The sequence below is a fragment of the Gekko japonicus genome, unplaced genomic scaffold (assembly GCF_001447785.1).
Source record: "Gekko japonicus isolate JY-2015 unplaced genomic scaffold, Gekko_japonicus_V1.1 scaffold1234, whole genome shotgun sequence".
Lineage (NCBI taxonomy): Eukaryota > Metazoa > Chordata > Lepidosauria > Squamata > Gekkonidae > Gekko > Gekko japonicus.
Window position 1 is genome coordinate 152,657 of NW_015168685.1, and position 14,312 is coordinate 166,968.

The window sequence follows — 14,312 nt, forward strand, 5'->3', positions numbered from 1 at the left end:
GCTGGGGGCGGGGCCACGGCCATACAAGGGAGAACTCTATGGTTTCCCCTTGTATGGCCGTGGCCCCGCCCCCAGCACGCCTGGCGTCCTCCCGTCACTTCCAGGTGATGTGCGTGCAGTGCGCGCGTGCACACGCACCAGCCACCGGCCGGGAGCCCCCCCGCTCCTGGCGAAGATACACTTGGCAACCCTACCGGGGGGTGGTGGTAAAACCCGTTCCCCGCCGCTGGCGGATCGGGCCTTGGGGGGAACCCCACCCCAACATGCACGTCACCCGGAAGTGGCCCAATATGCTAATGAGTTCCTCTATGGTTTTTCCTCGGATGGTTGTGCCCCCGCCCCCAGCGTGCCCAGCGTCGTCACGTCACTTCCGGGTGACGTGCACGCACGTGCACTTCAGCCGCCAGCTGGGAGTCCCCCGCTGCAGCTCAAAAACCACTTGGCAACCCTACTGGGGATCCCCCAGAATTACAGCTCAACTCCAGACTGACAAAGACTAGTTCCCCTGGAGGAAATGGATGCTTTGGATGGTGGCTTCCATGGCTTTGTACCCCACTAATGTCCCTGTCCTCCCCAGGCTTCAACCCCCATATCTCCAGGAGTTTCCCAACCTGGGAAGGGAAAGCAGAGAAATCCAGAGGTGATTGCTGACAAGGGAGAAGGAATTGGGCGCAAACAAGGCCCCTTCCCCCTGTGTTTTCAGAGGCTAACTCAGCTTGCTGGCTACAAATCAAGCCCTGGAGGGCTCTGCCTCATCAGACTCACCCTAGGGCCCTGACATAACCATAAAATGGAAGTAACATTATCAATCAAGCCAGTGGTCCACCTAGTCCAGCATCCTGTTTCACACAGTGGGCCAGCCGTGGAGAACTGCATGACTGACTATGCCTCCTTGTAGGAAGTTCTCTGGACTAATAGAGGAAAGTGTGTGTGTTTAATTGTGAGCTACCCTGAGCCTGTTCGCGGGGAAGGCGGGATAGAAATTTTAAATAATAAATAATAAATAAAATTGGTGTGCAAGAAATTTTGTTCACAAGATGATAGTCAACCACCCAACTCACCCAACTGTAGGCTGAAGCTTTACCACTCAGTTTTCTGTTGGGTAAATGAGGCCATTTTCTTCCTTTAATACTGCTCTTTTTTCATTCACTCAGGTGACCCATGAACTCTTCTCTCAATGCCAACTGTCTCGCCAGCGACAGAAACGTTACATTCAGCTTGTGGCCCGCACTGGTCCCAATCATGTTCAAACCCTCAACCTGCGTTGGAGCACGCGACGAGGGTACCTGTTAGTGCAGACTGACAAGCCAATCTATACCCCTCGGCAGAAGGGTGAGCCCACCTCTAACTAGGGCTACTGGGTACAGACCTGGCACAGCAGGAACTTTAAGGGGCAGGGCATGGGGAGCGGGAGCATTGCGTGATGTGGTGATGTCATTCTTGCGTAAAGACCCAGAAGTGACGTCACCGTGTTGAGTAATGCTCTAGGAATTTCCCTAAGATCTATGGTAAAAGCCATAGAGTTTTGAGGGATTCCTAGAGAGTGGCTTGATACAGAGATGTCACTTCAGGGTCTTTACCTGGAAGTGATCTAAGCACTTCAAACAACATTGTTGTCCCCGTTTCCCCCTGCTGCTCCATTGAGCAAGGATGGGGAATGGGGAAGAGCATAGGTAGGGGTTTACCTTAGCAGACAAATGGCAACCCTACGTGTATCCCCCCTCTTGATCAGTTTCATGCTTTTCCGTTTCTGTTGGTTACCCTTTTCCTTGACAAGCAGTACTGAACTTCGAAAATGAAGACCTGCCGAATTTCTGACTGTTATGCTGATGTTACAGGCCAGTCTTAGTTTTAAAAAGATCGCTGAAGACATCACATCTATCCTAGGCCTAGATTTGTGACATGTCCTAGTTTTTTTTAACATTTTTCCTTGAGTGCTTACAATTGCACTGTAAAGTCAAGAGCGGTGTTACAACCTAATTTCACTGAAGTTGATGGGATGAGAAGGGTGCCACTCTATTTAGGACTGCACTGTTCCTAGTAGTTAAACACAATGAAAACATCAATAATATTATCATCCCCTCCTCCCCTTCAGCAATGCCCTGCCATTTTTGACTTATTTTTTCATATATATGCAATCTGCTCCCCTTTCATAGTTAAATATATCTAATTTTGGTCCAAAGCAAGACACACATGCTCTTCGAATAGCCCAACTAATGCATATCAGAGAAAGAGAGCAAGAGAGAGAATGCAGAGACACAATAACTGTGTTATGTGCGTATAGTCCCAAACTCCATCCTGAACAGCTCCTTTTAAAAGAATACCAGTTGGGAGTTGGGAATACCAGTTGGGGAGAATCTTGGGTTAAATGGACTCAAAATATGATTGCGCAAAAATTGATTATAGGCACAGAAAGTTATGCTGCTGTTGCCAGATGTGGGCTAGCCTAAAAAAATGTGGGGTCCTCTGGAAAGGCATTTAGGAACCTTATGAATCCAACTTTCAGGTACCATCTTTTGGGTATGTTGTAGGGCTATCTTTTGGCTACACTCCTGCAGAGTGCAGGGGGTTGGACTAGATGACCTGTAAGGTCCCTTTCAACTCTAACATGCTATGATTCTATGAACTCCAACCCATCCCTGTGCAGATTTCCTCTCAGGCTTCCCCTGGTCTCTTGCCTGCCTTTCCCTTTCTCCCTCCTCACCCTCGTATCCCCCTTTCCTTCCAGTGAACTTCCGAGTCTTCGCCTTGGACCACAAGCTGCGGCCGAGCCCCGAGCCCGTCATCATCACCGTGAAGGTAATATGAAAGTTCTCCAGCCTCTTTACAGATCTATCAAGTTAAGGTGGGGTCCCCAACATTATGCCCCCCATGGGCACCAGACTGCCTGCCAACACCTTTCTTGGCACCCACTGAGTGTTTTTGAAAACTGGACGGGTCTCCCTGCCTAGTGGGGCTGTCTTTTTTGCCACTGAAGATTTGATTGGCTGTGCATATTAAAATAACATTATTGTTTCAGCGTCAGCTGCCACCAATGCTCCCTCTAAGCTGTGGAGTCTTGTGAGCAAAAATCCTACTTTGTGGCCTACTGGCATTAAAGTTGTGAGCGAGAGATTTGGCTACAGCATAAATTAGTCTGCCTCTGGAGCCATCCTTCCTGAGCGGAGACAAAAAAATGTGTGAGCTGGAGGCTAAAAAACTGTGAGCTAGCTCACACTAACTTAGCTTAGAGGGAACACTGGCTGCCACCACAGTGTTTTTTTTCTTTCTCTCTCACTCCTCTTTCCCAGTGTGTTTTTAATTACCCCTCTTCTGCCGTGCACTTGGGCATCCTCTGTGTGTATGGCTCCACTTCCTCTGGCAGCCATTTTGTGGTTGCTCCCGCCAACGGTGCCGACAGGGCCTTAAAAACATTGGGGAAGTTAAGGAGTGAGTGGAAAATGTTACTTGTATACACTCCCCCCCAAAAAAACCCATTCACTGTTTGTCCTCCTATCTCTCTGTTGCCACCAGAACCCACGGGGTCTTCAGGTCCGGAGAGACCAGCGTGCTGCATTTAACTTTGTGATCAGTGATCACATCAGTATCCCCGATATCGCTGAGTAAGTTTCACCAGCTTTTCTGTTGTGTATTGTGAGCTTCAAGTGAACATCCATTGTTCGAGAGGATCCTTGCAGCTACGTTTGGATTGGTCGCCCTTGTTGAGCCGGCCGATCAGGCATCCGCTTACATGAGGCTATGCAAAGAAAAGTTCTGAGTGCCTATTTTCTTATTGGTGTACTTGTATTTTGTGGGCGTGTTTTAGGAGGAGGAGGAGATTGGATTTATACCCCGCCCTTCACCCGCAGTCTCAGAGCGGCTTACAAACTCCTTTCCCTTCCCCTCCCCACAACAGACACCCTGTGTTGTAGGTGGGCTGAGAGAACTCTTTCAAGAACTGCCCTTTTAAGGACAGCTCTTGTCAGAACTATGGCTTGCCCAAGGTCATCCAGCAGCTGCAAGTAGAGGAGTGGGGAATCAAACCCAGTTCTACCAGATTAGAGTCTGCTGCGGCTTGCATGCATCTGTTGTACTTACATTACTGAATGCTGAATACTGAGTGTTGTACTTACGTTACGAATGCTGAAATCACGATAGCATCTTGAACCCACTAACATTTTCAACCTGGGCTAACCCAAACCCAGTAGGCCTGGGACAGCAGGATTGGAGAGGCTCCACACACACACACACACACACACCCTCCATTTCTCACAACTGAATAGGGTCGTTGTCCCTTTCCACAATTTACTTGTATAGAACAGGGGAATGCCACAGAGAGTCCACCCTTGAAAGCATCCATTTTCTCCAGGGGAACGTATCTTTGTAGTCTGGAAATAAGATGTAATTCTGTCAGGTAGCCCTGTCATAGAGTTGGAATGTGGAGGGGGTTACCTCCTCCTCTACCCGGCTCTTCACACAGCTATCTATCTGTAGCTATGACCTTGGTGAGTATTCTGTCTGTAAATCACCAGGCATGGGAAAAGTAATAGTTTAGGTGCAAAAATTCTTTGCTTGCTTATCTTGCCGGTGCACGCGGAAACGGACCATTGGCTTTTGCAAGTGGGGGGGGGGCAGTTTGAATATGCTATAATTCAGTGGCCATCATATTCCTGGCCATTCCTAACGCAAGCTGTATACGAGTTACTTTAGTACTGGAATTACCAAATAAACACTTATCTTCTGAAGAAGCCTGAGTGTGGGGTGTTACCTACCTAAAGTTCCTGACAAATTCCAAGGGATCCCCAGGTCACACCTGGAGGCTGACATCCTTAATTCTGACCCACTGAATGGTAAACAACAATGTGGGGGCTACAAAATATGACTGCTGTCTAGGACAGGAAAATACCTTGAGCTGGCCTAGAGTGCAGCAAGTAAGGCCCTGGCGAGGAAGAGGGGCTGTTTCCATACTTTTGTCTGATAAGAATTCCTGAAATGGATGTCAGATTTGGAGGTTCTCAGGTGCTGGCTTAGAAAATGCCCATATTTCAAAGTAGCATCTCAACAACCAACTTTCTTGGTGTCATTTGAGGCTGGGCGGTTCCTTTTCTGTTCTGGAAAGGCTCCAATGGAGGGGTGTCGAACTCATTTCTTATGAGGGCCAGATCTGAGATAAATTGGACTTTGTTGGGCTGGGCCTTGTGTGTCATAAAATGTAATGCCAGGTAGCGGAGATATAAACTCTGACACACATGGCCCAGCCCAACAAAGTCCAATTTATCTCAGATCTGGCCCTCATAAGAAATGAGTTAAACACCCCTGTGTGCCTTTAAATATGAAATAATTCTGGCGAGGGCAGCTATCACCAGTAAGAATTGGGGAAATCTTTGCTGTTATTTTCTTGCAATATTCTAGGTAATGGATCAGGAACTCAGGAAGACAGCTGGAGACCTGAACCCCAAAGCATCCAATTTTTGTAAAAAATCTGGCAATCCAGTTATTATCTGGAAAGCATCGCCCATTGACCAAGGGGAGAAATCAACCCAGGCCCGCTTCTGGGTCTTGAATGGCAGTTTTTTCTATGTACGAATTGACATGTGAAGCTTTCAACGGCAGGGAACTAACAGTTGTAAGCTGTTCATGTTAGTAGGTCTGGCAGCTGCTTTTAAAGGTGCTGGAGTGGGACCTTGTTGATAAGTTAGGATTGCCAACCTCCAGATGAGGCCTGGAGATCTTCCAGGAGATTTGGGTGGTTGGGCCTGGAGAGAGTGGGGTTTGGGGAGGGGAGGGACCTCAGCCAGGTATAATACCAGAGCATCAGTTTTCTCTGAGGGTAATGATCTCTGCAGTCTCTAGATCAATCGTAATTCGGGGCCATCTTCATTCGTCCTCCTGCTCCTCCCCCTTGGAGTTTGGCAGCCCTAACAATGCACCAGCTCAGGTTTCACCCAGTGGCAGTGTGGTGTAGTGGTTAAGAGCGGTGGACTTTAATCCGCAGAGCTGGGTTTGGTTCTTGACTCCTCCTCCACATGAAGCCAGCTGGGTGACCTTGGGTCAGTCACAGTTCCCTCAGAGCTCTCGCAGCCCCACCTGCTTCACGGGATGTCTGTTGTGGAGATAGGAAGGGAAGGAGATTGTAAGACGTTTTGAGATTTCTTCTGGTAGAGAAAAGTGGGGTATAAAAACCAACTCCCCCTCCTCCTCCTCCTCACCCTGCTCCCTTGTCATTCTCCTTTCCAGGCCTGGCATTTGGAGTATCACAGCCCAGTTTGCCAACGCTTTGGAGTCCAACACCACCACAGAGTTTGAGGTGAAAAAATATGGTACGTCAGGGGATGGGGTGCATTTTTCATCTTGCAGAAGCTGAGTGCTTCTAACAGGCAAAAACTGAACAAGTCATGCACAATATTTGTCTCCTGGAGACTACTAATATCATACCTGTTTCCTGTTGTGATGTTAAATTCGCGTCTTCTCGCGGACTACTGTTTTCACACTGTCCCCACTTTACAACATCCTGGGATTTCTCTCTAAGTGTATGATTTCCTTCCTACATAAATAACATGTGGAGCTCACTGCCACTGGATGTAGTGGTGACTGTTCACGTAACTGGCTTTAAAAGGGGGATTAGACACATTCATGGACTATAGGATAGACCTATGGTGATTCTTTGGTAAGCTGACCAAATGGAACCTCCATGTTCATAGGAAGTGTATGTCTCTGTCTGACTACCAGTAGTGGGGAAGGGGAGGTCTAGGTCACAATGCCTTGACTCGACACCTTCTTGGGGCATTTGCTTGGTCATTGTGTATAACACAATGTACTTTTGTGTAAAAGAAACAGAGAGAATCAGCTTTTCAGTTTCCACAGCTTTTGACCCCATAGGAAAACCAGCGATGCAATCTTATGCAGAGGTATTCCAGTCCTAACCCATTTTATTTCACTATTTTCAGACTGGAGTAACTGCATAGGATGGCACAGAAAATATGGAACGTTTAAGTGCAGAGAGCCGGCGAGAAAGGGCCCCCCACCAAGGCCCCGCCACCTCCCCCCGCGGCCCACCCCTCCATCAAGCCGCTGCCACCCCCACCCGCACCAGCAAGGCCCCGGGTGCCCTAAGCAGGCAGGCTGGGGAAACTTACCTTGCTTCTTTTTGCTCCAGCGGCCGACTGAGGGCTGCTGGGAGCAGGGGGCATGGCCATGCCAGATCGCAGCCGGAACCCCATTCCAGTGCGTTCCGCCTCAGAAATAGCCCTGGTGTTTTTTACACATAATCTGCCAAGGGGAACAGCCGTATCCAGGTGAACAGCTCAATCAAGGCCACCTCTGATTAAAAGGCTCTCGAGGCCAAACTAGGTGTCACATGCCATTTGCGCGGAATGGTGGTCCCTCTTTATTTTATCCAAATGGCAAAGGCAACGCAGAGCACAAATCTGAACAGAAAACAGGGTAGAGGCAGCCTGGCCTTTCCTTCTTTCGGCTCAGGATTGCACCCTCAGTTGTGCTTTAATAGTGGGAGATCTCCAGCTACCGCCTGGAAGTTGTCAACCCTACTTCCCAAGCCCCACCCTCCCCAGGCTCCACCCCCACATCTCCAGGAATCTCCGAACCCAGAACTGGCAACCCTTTTGGAGGGAAAGTGACTCAGGCCTCCCACAGCTGCAGCAGCCAATGGCACAGGAAGGGCGAAAATGGTGTCCACACTCCACCGTCGCACATTGCTTGCTGCCACTAAATATCTAGGGTTGACAATGCCAGTTTAGGAAATTTCTGGAGATTTGGGGGAAGTCCCTGGGAAGGGTGGGGTTTGGGGAGGGGAGGGAGCTCAGCAGGGGTGTGATGCCTTAGAAACCACCCTCCAAAGCTGCCACTTTCTCCAGAGGTCAGTTGTTACATAAGAACATAAGAGATGCCAATGCTGTATCAGGCCAATGGCCCATCCAGTCCAACACTCTGTGTCACACAGTGGCCAGAAATACCAGGTGCCCTCAGGAGGTCCACCAGCAGAGCCAGAACTCCAGGAGCCCTTCCACTGTTGCCCAACAAGCACCAAGAATACAGAGCACCACTTGCCCCAGACAGAGTGTTCAACATCTAGACCTTCTGGCTCGTAGAATGACTTCCTTTTATCTGTTCTAAGCCTAATGCTCCTTAATTTAATTGAGTGCCCACAAGTTCTCGTATTGTGAGAAGTTCCAGGAAAACTCCAGGCCCTAACTGTAGGCTGGTAAGTAGGGACAGTTCCGGATGTTGGGGGCTCCTGGGCAGAAAGTGCATCCGTTCCGGGCACATCCTTCCCCCACCCCCTCACAAGCCCACCGCCCTTCCAGATGCCTGCACCACCCGCACCACATGCCTGTTCTCTGCCTCGGGCTGCCAACCTCCAGACTGTACCTGGAGATCTTCTGGAATTACAACTGACCTCCAGGTGACAGAGATCAGTTCCCCTAGGGGGGAAACTGGCTGTTTTGGAGGGTGGCCTCTATGGCATTATACTCTGCTGAGGTCCCTCCCCTCCCCAAACCCCGCCCTCCCCAAGCTCCACCCCCAAATCTACAGGTACTTCCCAATCCACTGTTGGCAGCCCTATCTCTGCTGATGCTGGGTGGTGCCTATGGCTGGGAACACTCGTAGGATTGCCAGTTCCCCCCCTCTGTCCATCAGTGGGAAATGGTTCATACATCTGAGCTGAACAGAGCTGCTGTCAGTTCTAGCCCCGTGCTGGTGTGAGCTACCAGCCTTGTCCCCAGCTCGCCGTCCACCCAGCGGTTCGAAAGCTTCAGCGAGTAGATAAAATGGGTACCACTCCTTAGAGAGGGTGGGCACACTAACCCCCCAGTGGGGGAGGTGTTAGCCGGCAAAACGGAATGTCCAGCGCGTAAGACCGAAAGCCTAGAAAGAACTCTTCGGCATTAAAGAAGCCTGTAATGGGCTGTCCGGCCAGGCGGTGGCAGTGCTGCGCTGCAACTAGAAGCAGTCCTGGAGAAAGCTGACGACATCAAGCCACGCCGAGGGGAAAATGCCGTTGGAACACGTCTGACCTTACAGCTGAACAAACTCCCTGTCGGTTGGGAACGTGTGTGGTTTAAAAAGATTATATGTTGTCCTCCCTTACCCCTTGAATCATTGTTAGTCCCATGTGTATTTGAGTAACTGTAATTCAGCGGGTTGCAAAGCCATAGAGTCCCCCCTCCAAAGCAGCCATTTTCTCCAGGAGAACTGGTTTCTGTAGCTTGGAGATGAGCTGCAATTCCAGGGGGTCCCCAGGTCTCACCTGGAGGCTGGCATCCCTAGGAAGCATGGATGGCAGAGTGCTTCCGAGCAAGCAGGTGGGGAAAGCATGGGTGGGCAGCAGGGCAGGTGCCTGGTCAATAGCAGTAGGCCCCACTGGATGCCTGGGCCCTTCCCGCTTTCCTGCCTCAGACTATGCTGATGCCGGCCCTGCTGGTAATCCTGGCTGATACATGGGCAAGACTCTGCCCCCATCTCTTAACAGGAGCCACTTTCCTAAGTAGAACATTGAATCTAGACCAGGAACTTGAGAGCTGATCTCAAAACGCACAGAGTGTTCCTACGGGGGATATGAGGGAAAGCTACACCAATTAAATTCCTCCCTATTTTCTGTCTCTCATCAGTGCTTCCTAATTTCGAGGTGACGATTGTTCCAGAACGGAAATACATCCTCCTCTCCGGAGAGCGGGACTTCGAGTTGCAAATTGATATTCAGGCTAAGTACGAGTCACCGGGAGATACCGCTTCACATTTCTATACGCCACTTTTTCGGCTTTAAAGTTTTCAAAGGAGTTTACGATTGGGAAGAAAACGGTTTATGGCACAAGCCGTATAAATTAAACGTGGGCAATTAATCTGGGTTTGTGCCCCTACCACTTTGGAGTGCCCTGCCCAAAATGATGAGGTTTGCGCCCAGGTGATAGTTGCCACCATCAGGGTCCAAAAACTGGTGGATTTTTGGGAGGGGGCATCAGGATTCTCTGCAGATAGATAGCCAGACAGATTTTCCACAAGCAGCTGCACCGCCCTCACTCTTCCCTTTCCCTCGATTGTATTCGTCAATTTCCCACTGTTTGCTGCGCGGCCGCATTTTGACCCGCATCTCCCCCCGATTTCCCGCACGTCTTCTTGATCCTAAAAAATAAGGATCAAGAAGACATGCGGGAAATCGGGGGGAGATGCAGGTCAAAATGTGGCCGTGGAGCAAACAGTGGGAAATTGAGCAGTACAACCGGGGAAAACGGGAGACCGAGGGTGGAACAACTGCATTTGTGGAATCGGTCAAAGAGTCTCTGTAACTTATGCCCATTAGCCGCTGAGCTGCCATATCAGTAACCCTGGCCAACCAACCATTCAGTTCTTCCTGGCCTTCTCCCTCAACAGGTTTTTCTACGGGAAGGGGGTCACCGGGACAGCTTATGTGCGATTCGGAATAAGCAACGATGGTGGAGCAAAAACTTACATCCCAGGACTGGAGAAACGAGTCCCGGTAAGAGAAAACAGATATATCTTCAACACCACCTCCGTCCACAACTTCCCTTAGCAGAAAACTTCGGCTGCTTCAGCCTTCCTCAGTTCCTCTCTGACTCTTATGAGGAGTCTTTCAGTGCCTGAAATGAACATGCTGGAGTCCAGATCAACGGGGAAGTTGTATACTCTGCCTGGATACTATTTCCAGCTGTGTGGGTCACTCACCAGATGTGGTTATTCAAGGTTTCTGTAAATCCTCAGTTCACAATCTCCACATGTCCCAGGATGGATCAAGATCTGAACCCTGGCTTAACTCCTAAAACCCTGGCCAGAACTAATTTTTAACAACGTTTATCTTTTGAAGTATTTATTTTATGTCTTTATTTACGAGATTTATGTCCCACCTTCCAGCCCAGTTGAGGCCTCCAAGATGGCCCAAACCAGAGCGATATTTTTAAAAACACATCATAAAAAGCGTCGAGCGAATGCCAGAGGAAACAAAAAGTCTTTTCATCTCTGGTGGAAGACAGTGATAGCAAGGGATAAATGAATCTCCCCGGGGAGCAAGTTTCACAGTCCTGGCACCATGAGCGAGAACACCCTCTCCTGGGATGCTAGTATCCCTCTAGTTCAGGTGGTGGAAGCACCCGAAGCATGTCTTCAGAAGATGACCTTAATGGGTTGGATGAAGACTTTATTGGTTTTGTGTCAGGTCCTGGCTTCTCCGGGCGGTCGCCTGAGGAGCTGGGGTCTCCAGGACGTGATTTTTGTAGCCGGTAGCAACAGAAGGACAGGACTCAGATGTATCTGGAGGAGGGGGGTTAGTTTCACCCATATTCCTCTCTCTCCAGCTCACATGCTCTGAGGGGGTGGGAGAGCCCGGTTCCCTCTGGGCATTCTGCTTCCCCTTTGAGAGGCGCGCACTCTTGCTCCCTGGCCTGCCCAAGCCGTCTGGCTTAAATCAGCCTCCCAATCCGTCCCCTTCCCCTCTCCCACCAATCCCCATCTTCCTTCAGAGGAGCAGGTGAGGGGGTTTTCAGCTGTCTATCCTGAGTGTGGCTCCTCCCCATTTCTCTTCTCTTAACCTTGGGTTGGATAGCCGCTTCGCCCAGCCCCGCCTCCTTTGTGGGCTTGGCTCCGGCCTCGTCCCCGACTGGGTCCTGGTGCTAGCTCTCCAGGATGCCTCACAGCTCGGTTAGGGGCGGGTCCCATCTTCTCTCCTCTTTCTGTCGGGGCTGCTGGACCCTTGTCACCCGTGCCTCCCAGAGCACCTGGGATTGCAGCCTGAGGGCCGGCGGAGTCCAGGGTATCGGACCCCAGACATTTTGTTTTACATAACCTCAATCATTGTTATGGGTCCTCCTCTCTGGTTTTGGCGTTCGTGTATTTATCTGTTTTATTGAATTATTTTATATTATTTTAAAGGCTGTTTCACTGGTCAAGTGTTTTAATATTCTGATGTTCACCGCCTTGGGGACCCAATTTGGGTGGAAAGGTAGCACAGATGTGTTTTAAATAAATAATATGAGGACAGGCAGTCTTTAAGTTATGCCGGACCTAAACCATATAGTGCTTTAAAGATTTGGGCCTGGAAACAAATTGAGCCAAAATGGAGTCATGTGATTCGTATAGTAAGCAAGGATTCTTGTAGTAAAAAACATGAAGAGAGGCTTTAAAGAGCTCTCCCACAGGCACCTCAGCTACCCGCTCCTCTTATTGTTAGGTTCACACACTGTAGTGAACAACCACTGAGGTTTTATGAAGAGAGAATTGTGACAGAGCCTTTGGGTGTACCTGGGGTAGCCCAGGCTAGTCCAATTCCATCAGATCCTGGAAGCTAAGCAGGGCCGGCCCTGGCCAGTATTTGGATGAGTGACCTTCAATGAATACCAGGGGCGTGACACAGAGGCAGGAAATGGCAAACCACCTCTGAAACGTCTCTTGCCTTAAAAACAAATCTGGCTCGCCACCTAGTGGTACATAATGCTGAAAGAGCTAGAACTTCTGACTGCCAGACAATTTTAGGATCTCTTGGCTAGACTGTACGTAGTGCCATACAATAATAACAGTAATAATAGCGGGCCTAGCCACTGCTTACTTTTTCCTGGGGGTATCCCTGGGATGGGTGGACAGGCATGTCCTGAAGTTCCGTACTCCCCAGGTGCACGCCCATCAGATTGGGATCACAGTGTGTGGAGAGAGGGAGACCTTCCCCGTGCTGTTTTCCTGATCTGAGATAGCCCTCAGTAGAATAAAACAGGGCCTCCCAAGGTCCATTTCCATTTTGGAAAACAGCGCAGGGGAAGGTCAAAGCCCTCTCCCTCTGTGGTCCCTATGCACTTGGAAAGGGTGGAACCTCAGAACACACCTCTCCACCTCATATGGAAAATGTTATGTGGTGAATCCAACCAGGGTTCTTTTTGTAGAAAAAGCCCAGCAGGAACTCATTAGCATAATAGGCCACACCCCTGACAGCACCGCTCATTAGCATATTAGGCCACACCCCTGACAGCACCGCTCATTAGCCCATTAGGCCACGCCCACACGTTACCAGAAGTGTGGTTATCCAGCCACACCCACCTTTTGCTTGTTATTCTGTTTACCTTGTTTGTTGTCAAAACCCAGGGCTTTTTTTGTAGCAGGAACTCCTTTGCATGTTAGGCCACACACCCCTAATGTAGCCAATCCTAATGAGTTTATGCTGTTAGGTGTGGCCTGTTATGCTAATGAGTTCCTGCTGGGCGTGGCCAACTCGGGAGCCAGCCGGAACTCCGTTCCTGTGCGTTCCTGCCCCAAAATAGCCCTGAATCCAACTAACTTCCAAGGGGCCCTTCTTCCAGCCTAGGGAGCCCATCCTCCAGCTCTTCTCTTACAGAAGAGCCAGTTTATGAGGACCAACTGGGAAAAATAAACTCCCCAATGAAAACCACTATTCTATAACTTTTACATGCTTGGTTATACTTTTTGTAATGTTTTTAATGCAAATTTCTTGTTCTAAACAACATCCATCCTACTATCTTTGCTTATACTTATGGAATGTATCTCTCCCTTATTATAAAAAGAGTTTTGGGTGCCAGAATTCTAAAATTGGCCCCTTTAGTGTTAGGCCGAAAAAACTGCCACTCGGAAGACACTGGCTGGGTTCATTGGCTGCTTTGTGCAGTCCCGGCCAGCGTTCCAAGGTCATTTACATATGGAAGCTGATTGGACTACACTCCATTCCACACCTCAAACTCACCCCCCCGCAAGGCAGTTGGAATTTTCAGTTGGGAGAGGAGAATGATGTCAGCTGCTCCCTAGGCAGAGGCTGTGTGTGTGGGGGGGGGTTGTAAAGACAGACAGGCAGATAAACGTTGGCTGATGGTTGCCAACTCCAGGTTCGAACTCCAGGACATAGGGTTGCCAACTCCAGGTTGGAAACTTCCAGGATATTTTAGGGATGAAGCCTGCTGAGGGTGGGATCTGAGGAGGAGGAGGAAGAGGGGGACCTCAGACAGATACAATGCCATGCTGCCCACACTCCAGACAAGCTGTTGCCAGTCTCCAGGTGACAGCTGGAGAGATCTTAAAGCTTTGGTGCTACTTCAAAGTTCCCCAGGAGCCCAAAACAGAGTAGTGTTTTGGAAAATCTTGAGGAATTGTTTGGTGCATTTACGATGGGGCTCCTGGGGAACTATTGTTGCCAATCTTGGCCCAGCAGCCATCAAACCATTCTCTTCAACCCCCTGCTGTGCAGCTGACTTCCCCCTAGGGTTGCCAATCTCCAGGTGGGACCTGGAGATCTCCCACTGCTACAATTGATCTCCAGATGACAGAGATCAGTTCCCCTAGAGAAAATGACTGCTTTAGGAGGGTAG

The 14,312-nt window shown here is 49.6% G+C and overlaps 1 protein-coding gene across 1 annotated transcript in view; it reads left to right on the forward strand.

Annotated features, from left to right (window-relative positions):
* LOC107114004 (complement C4-like) overlaps nt 1–14,312 on the forward strand; it is a 98,181-nt gene that overhangs the window by 11,010 nt on the left and 72,859 nt on the right. The window contains exons 3-8 of the mRNA XM_015415423.1: nt 1,155–1,332; nt 2,729–2,799; nt 3,514–3,602; nt 6,217–6,299; nt 9,609–9,705; nt 10,369–10,474. Of these exons, the coding sequence (XP_015270909.1) occupies nt 1,155–1,332; nt 2,729–2,799; nt 3,514–3,602; nt 6,217–6,299; nt 9,609–9,705; nt 10,369–10,474 (624 nt within the window). The remainder of the gene's footprint in view (nt 1–1,154; nt 1,333–2,728; nt 2,800–3,513; nt 3,603–6,216; nt 6,300–9,608; nt 9,706–10,368; nt 10,475–14,312) is intronic.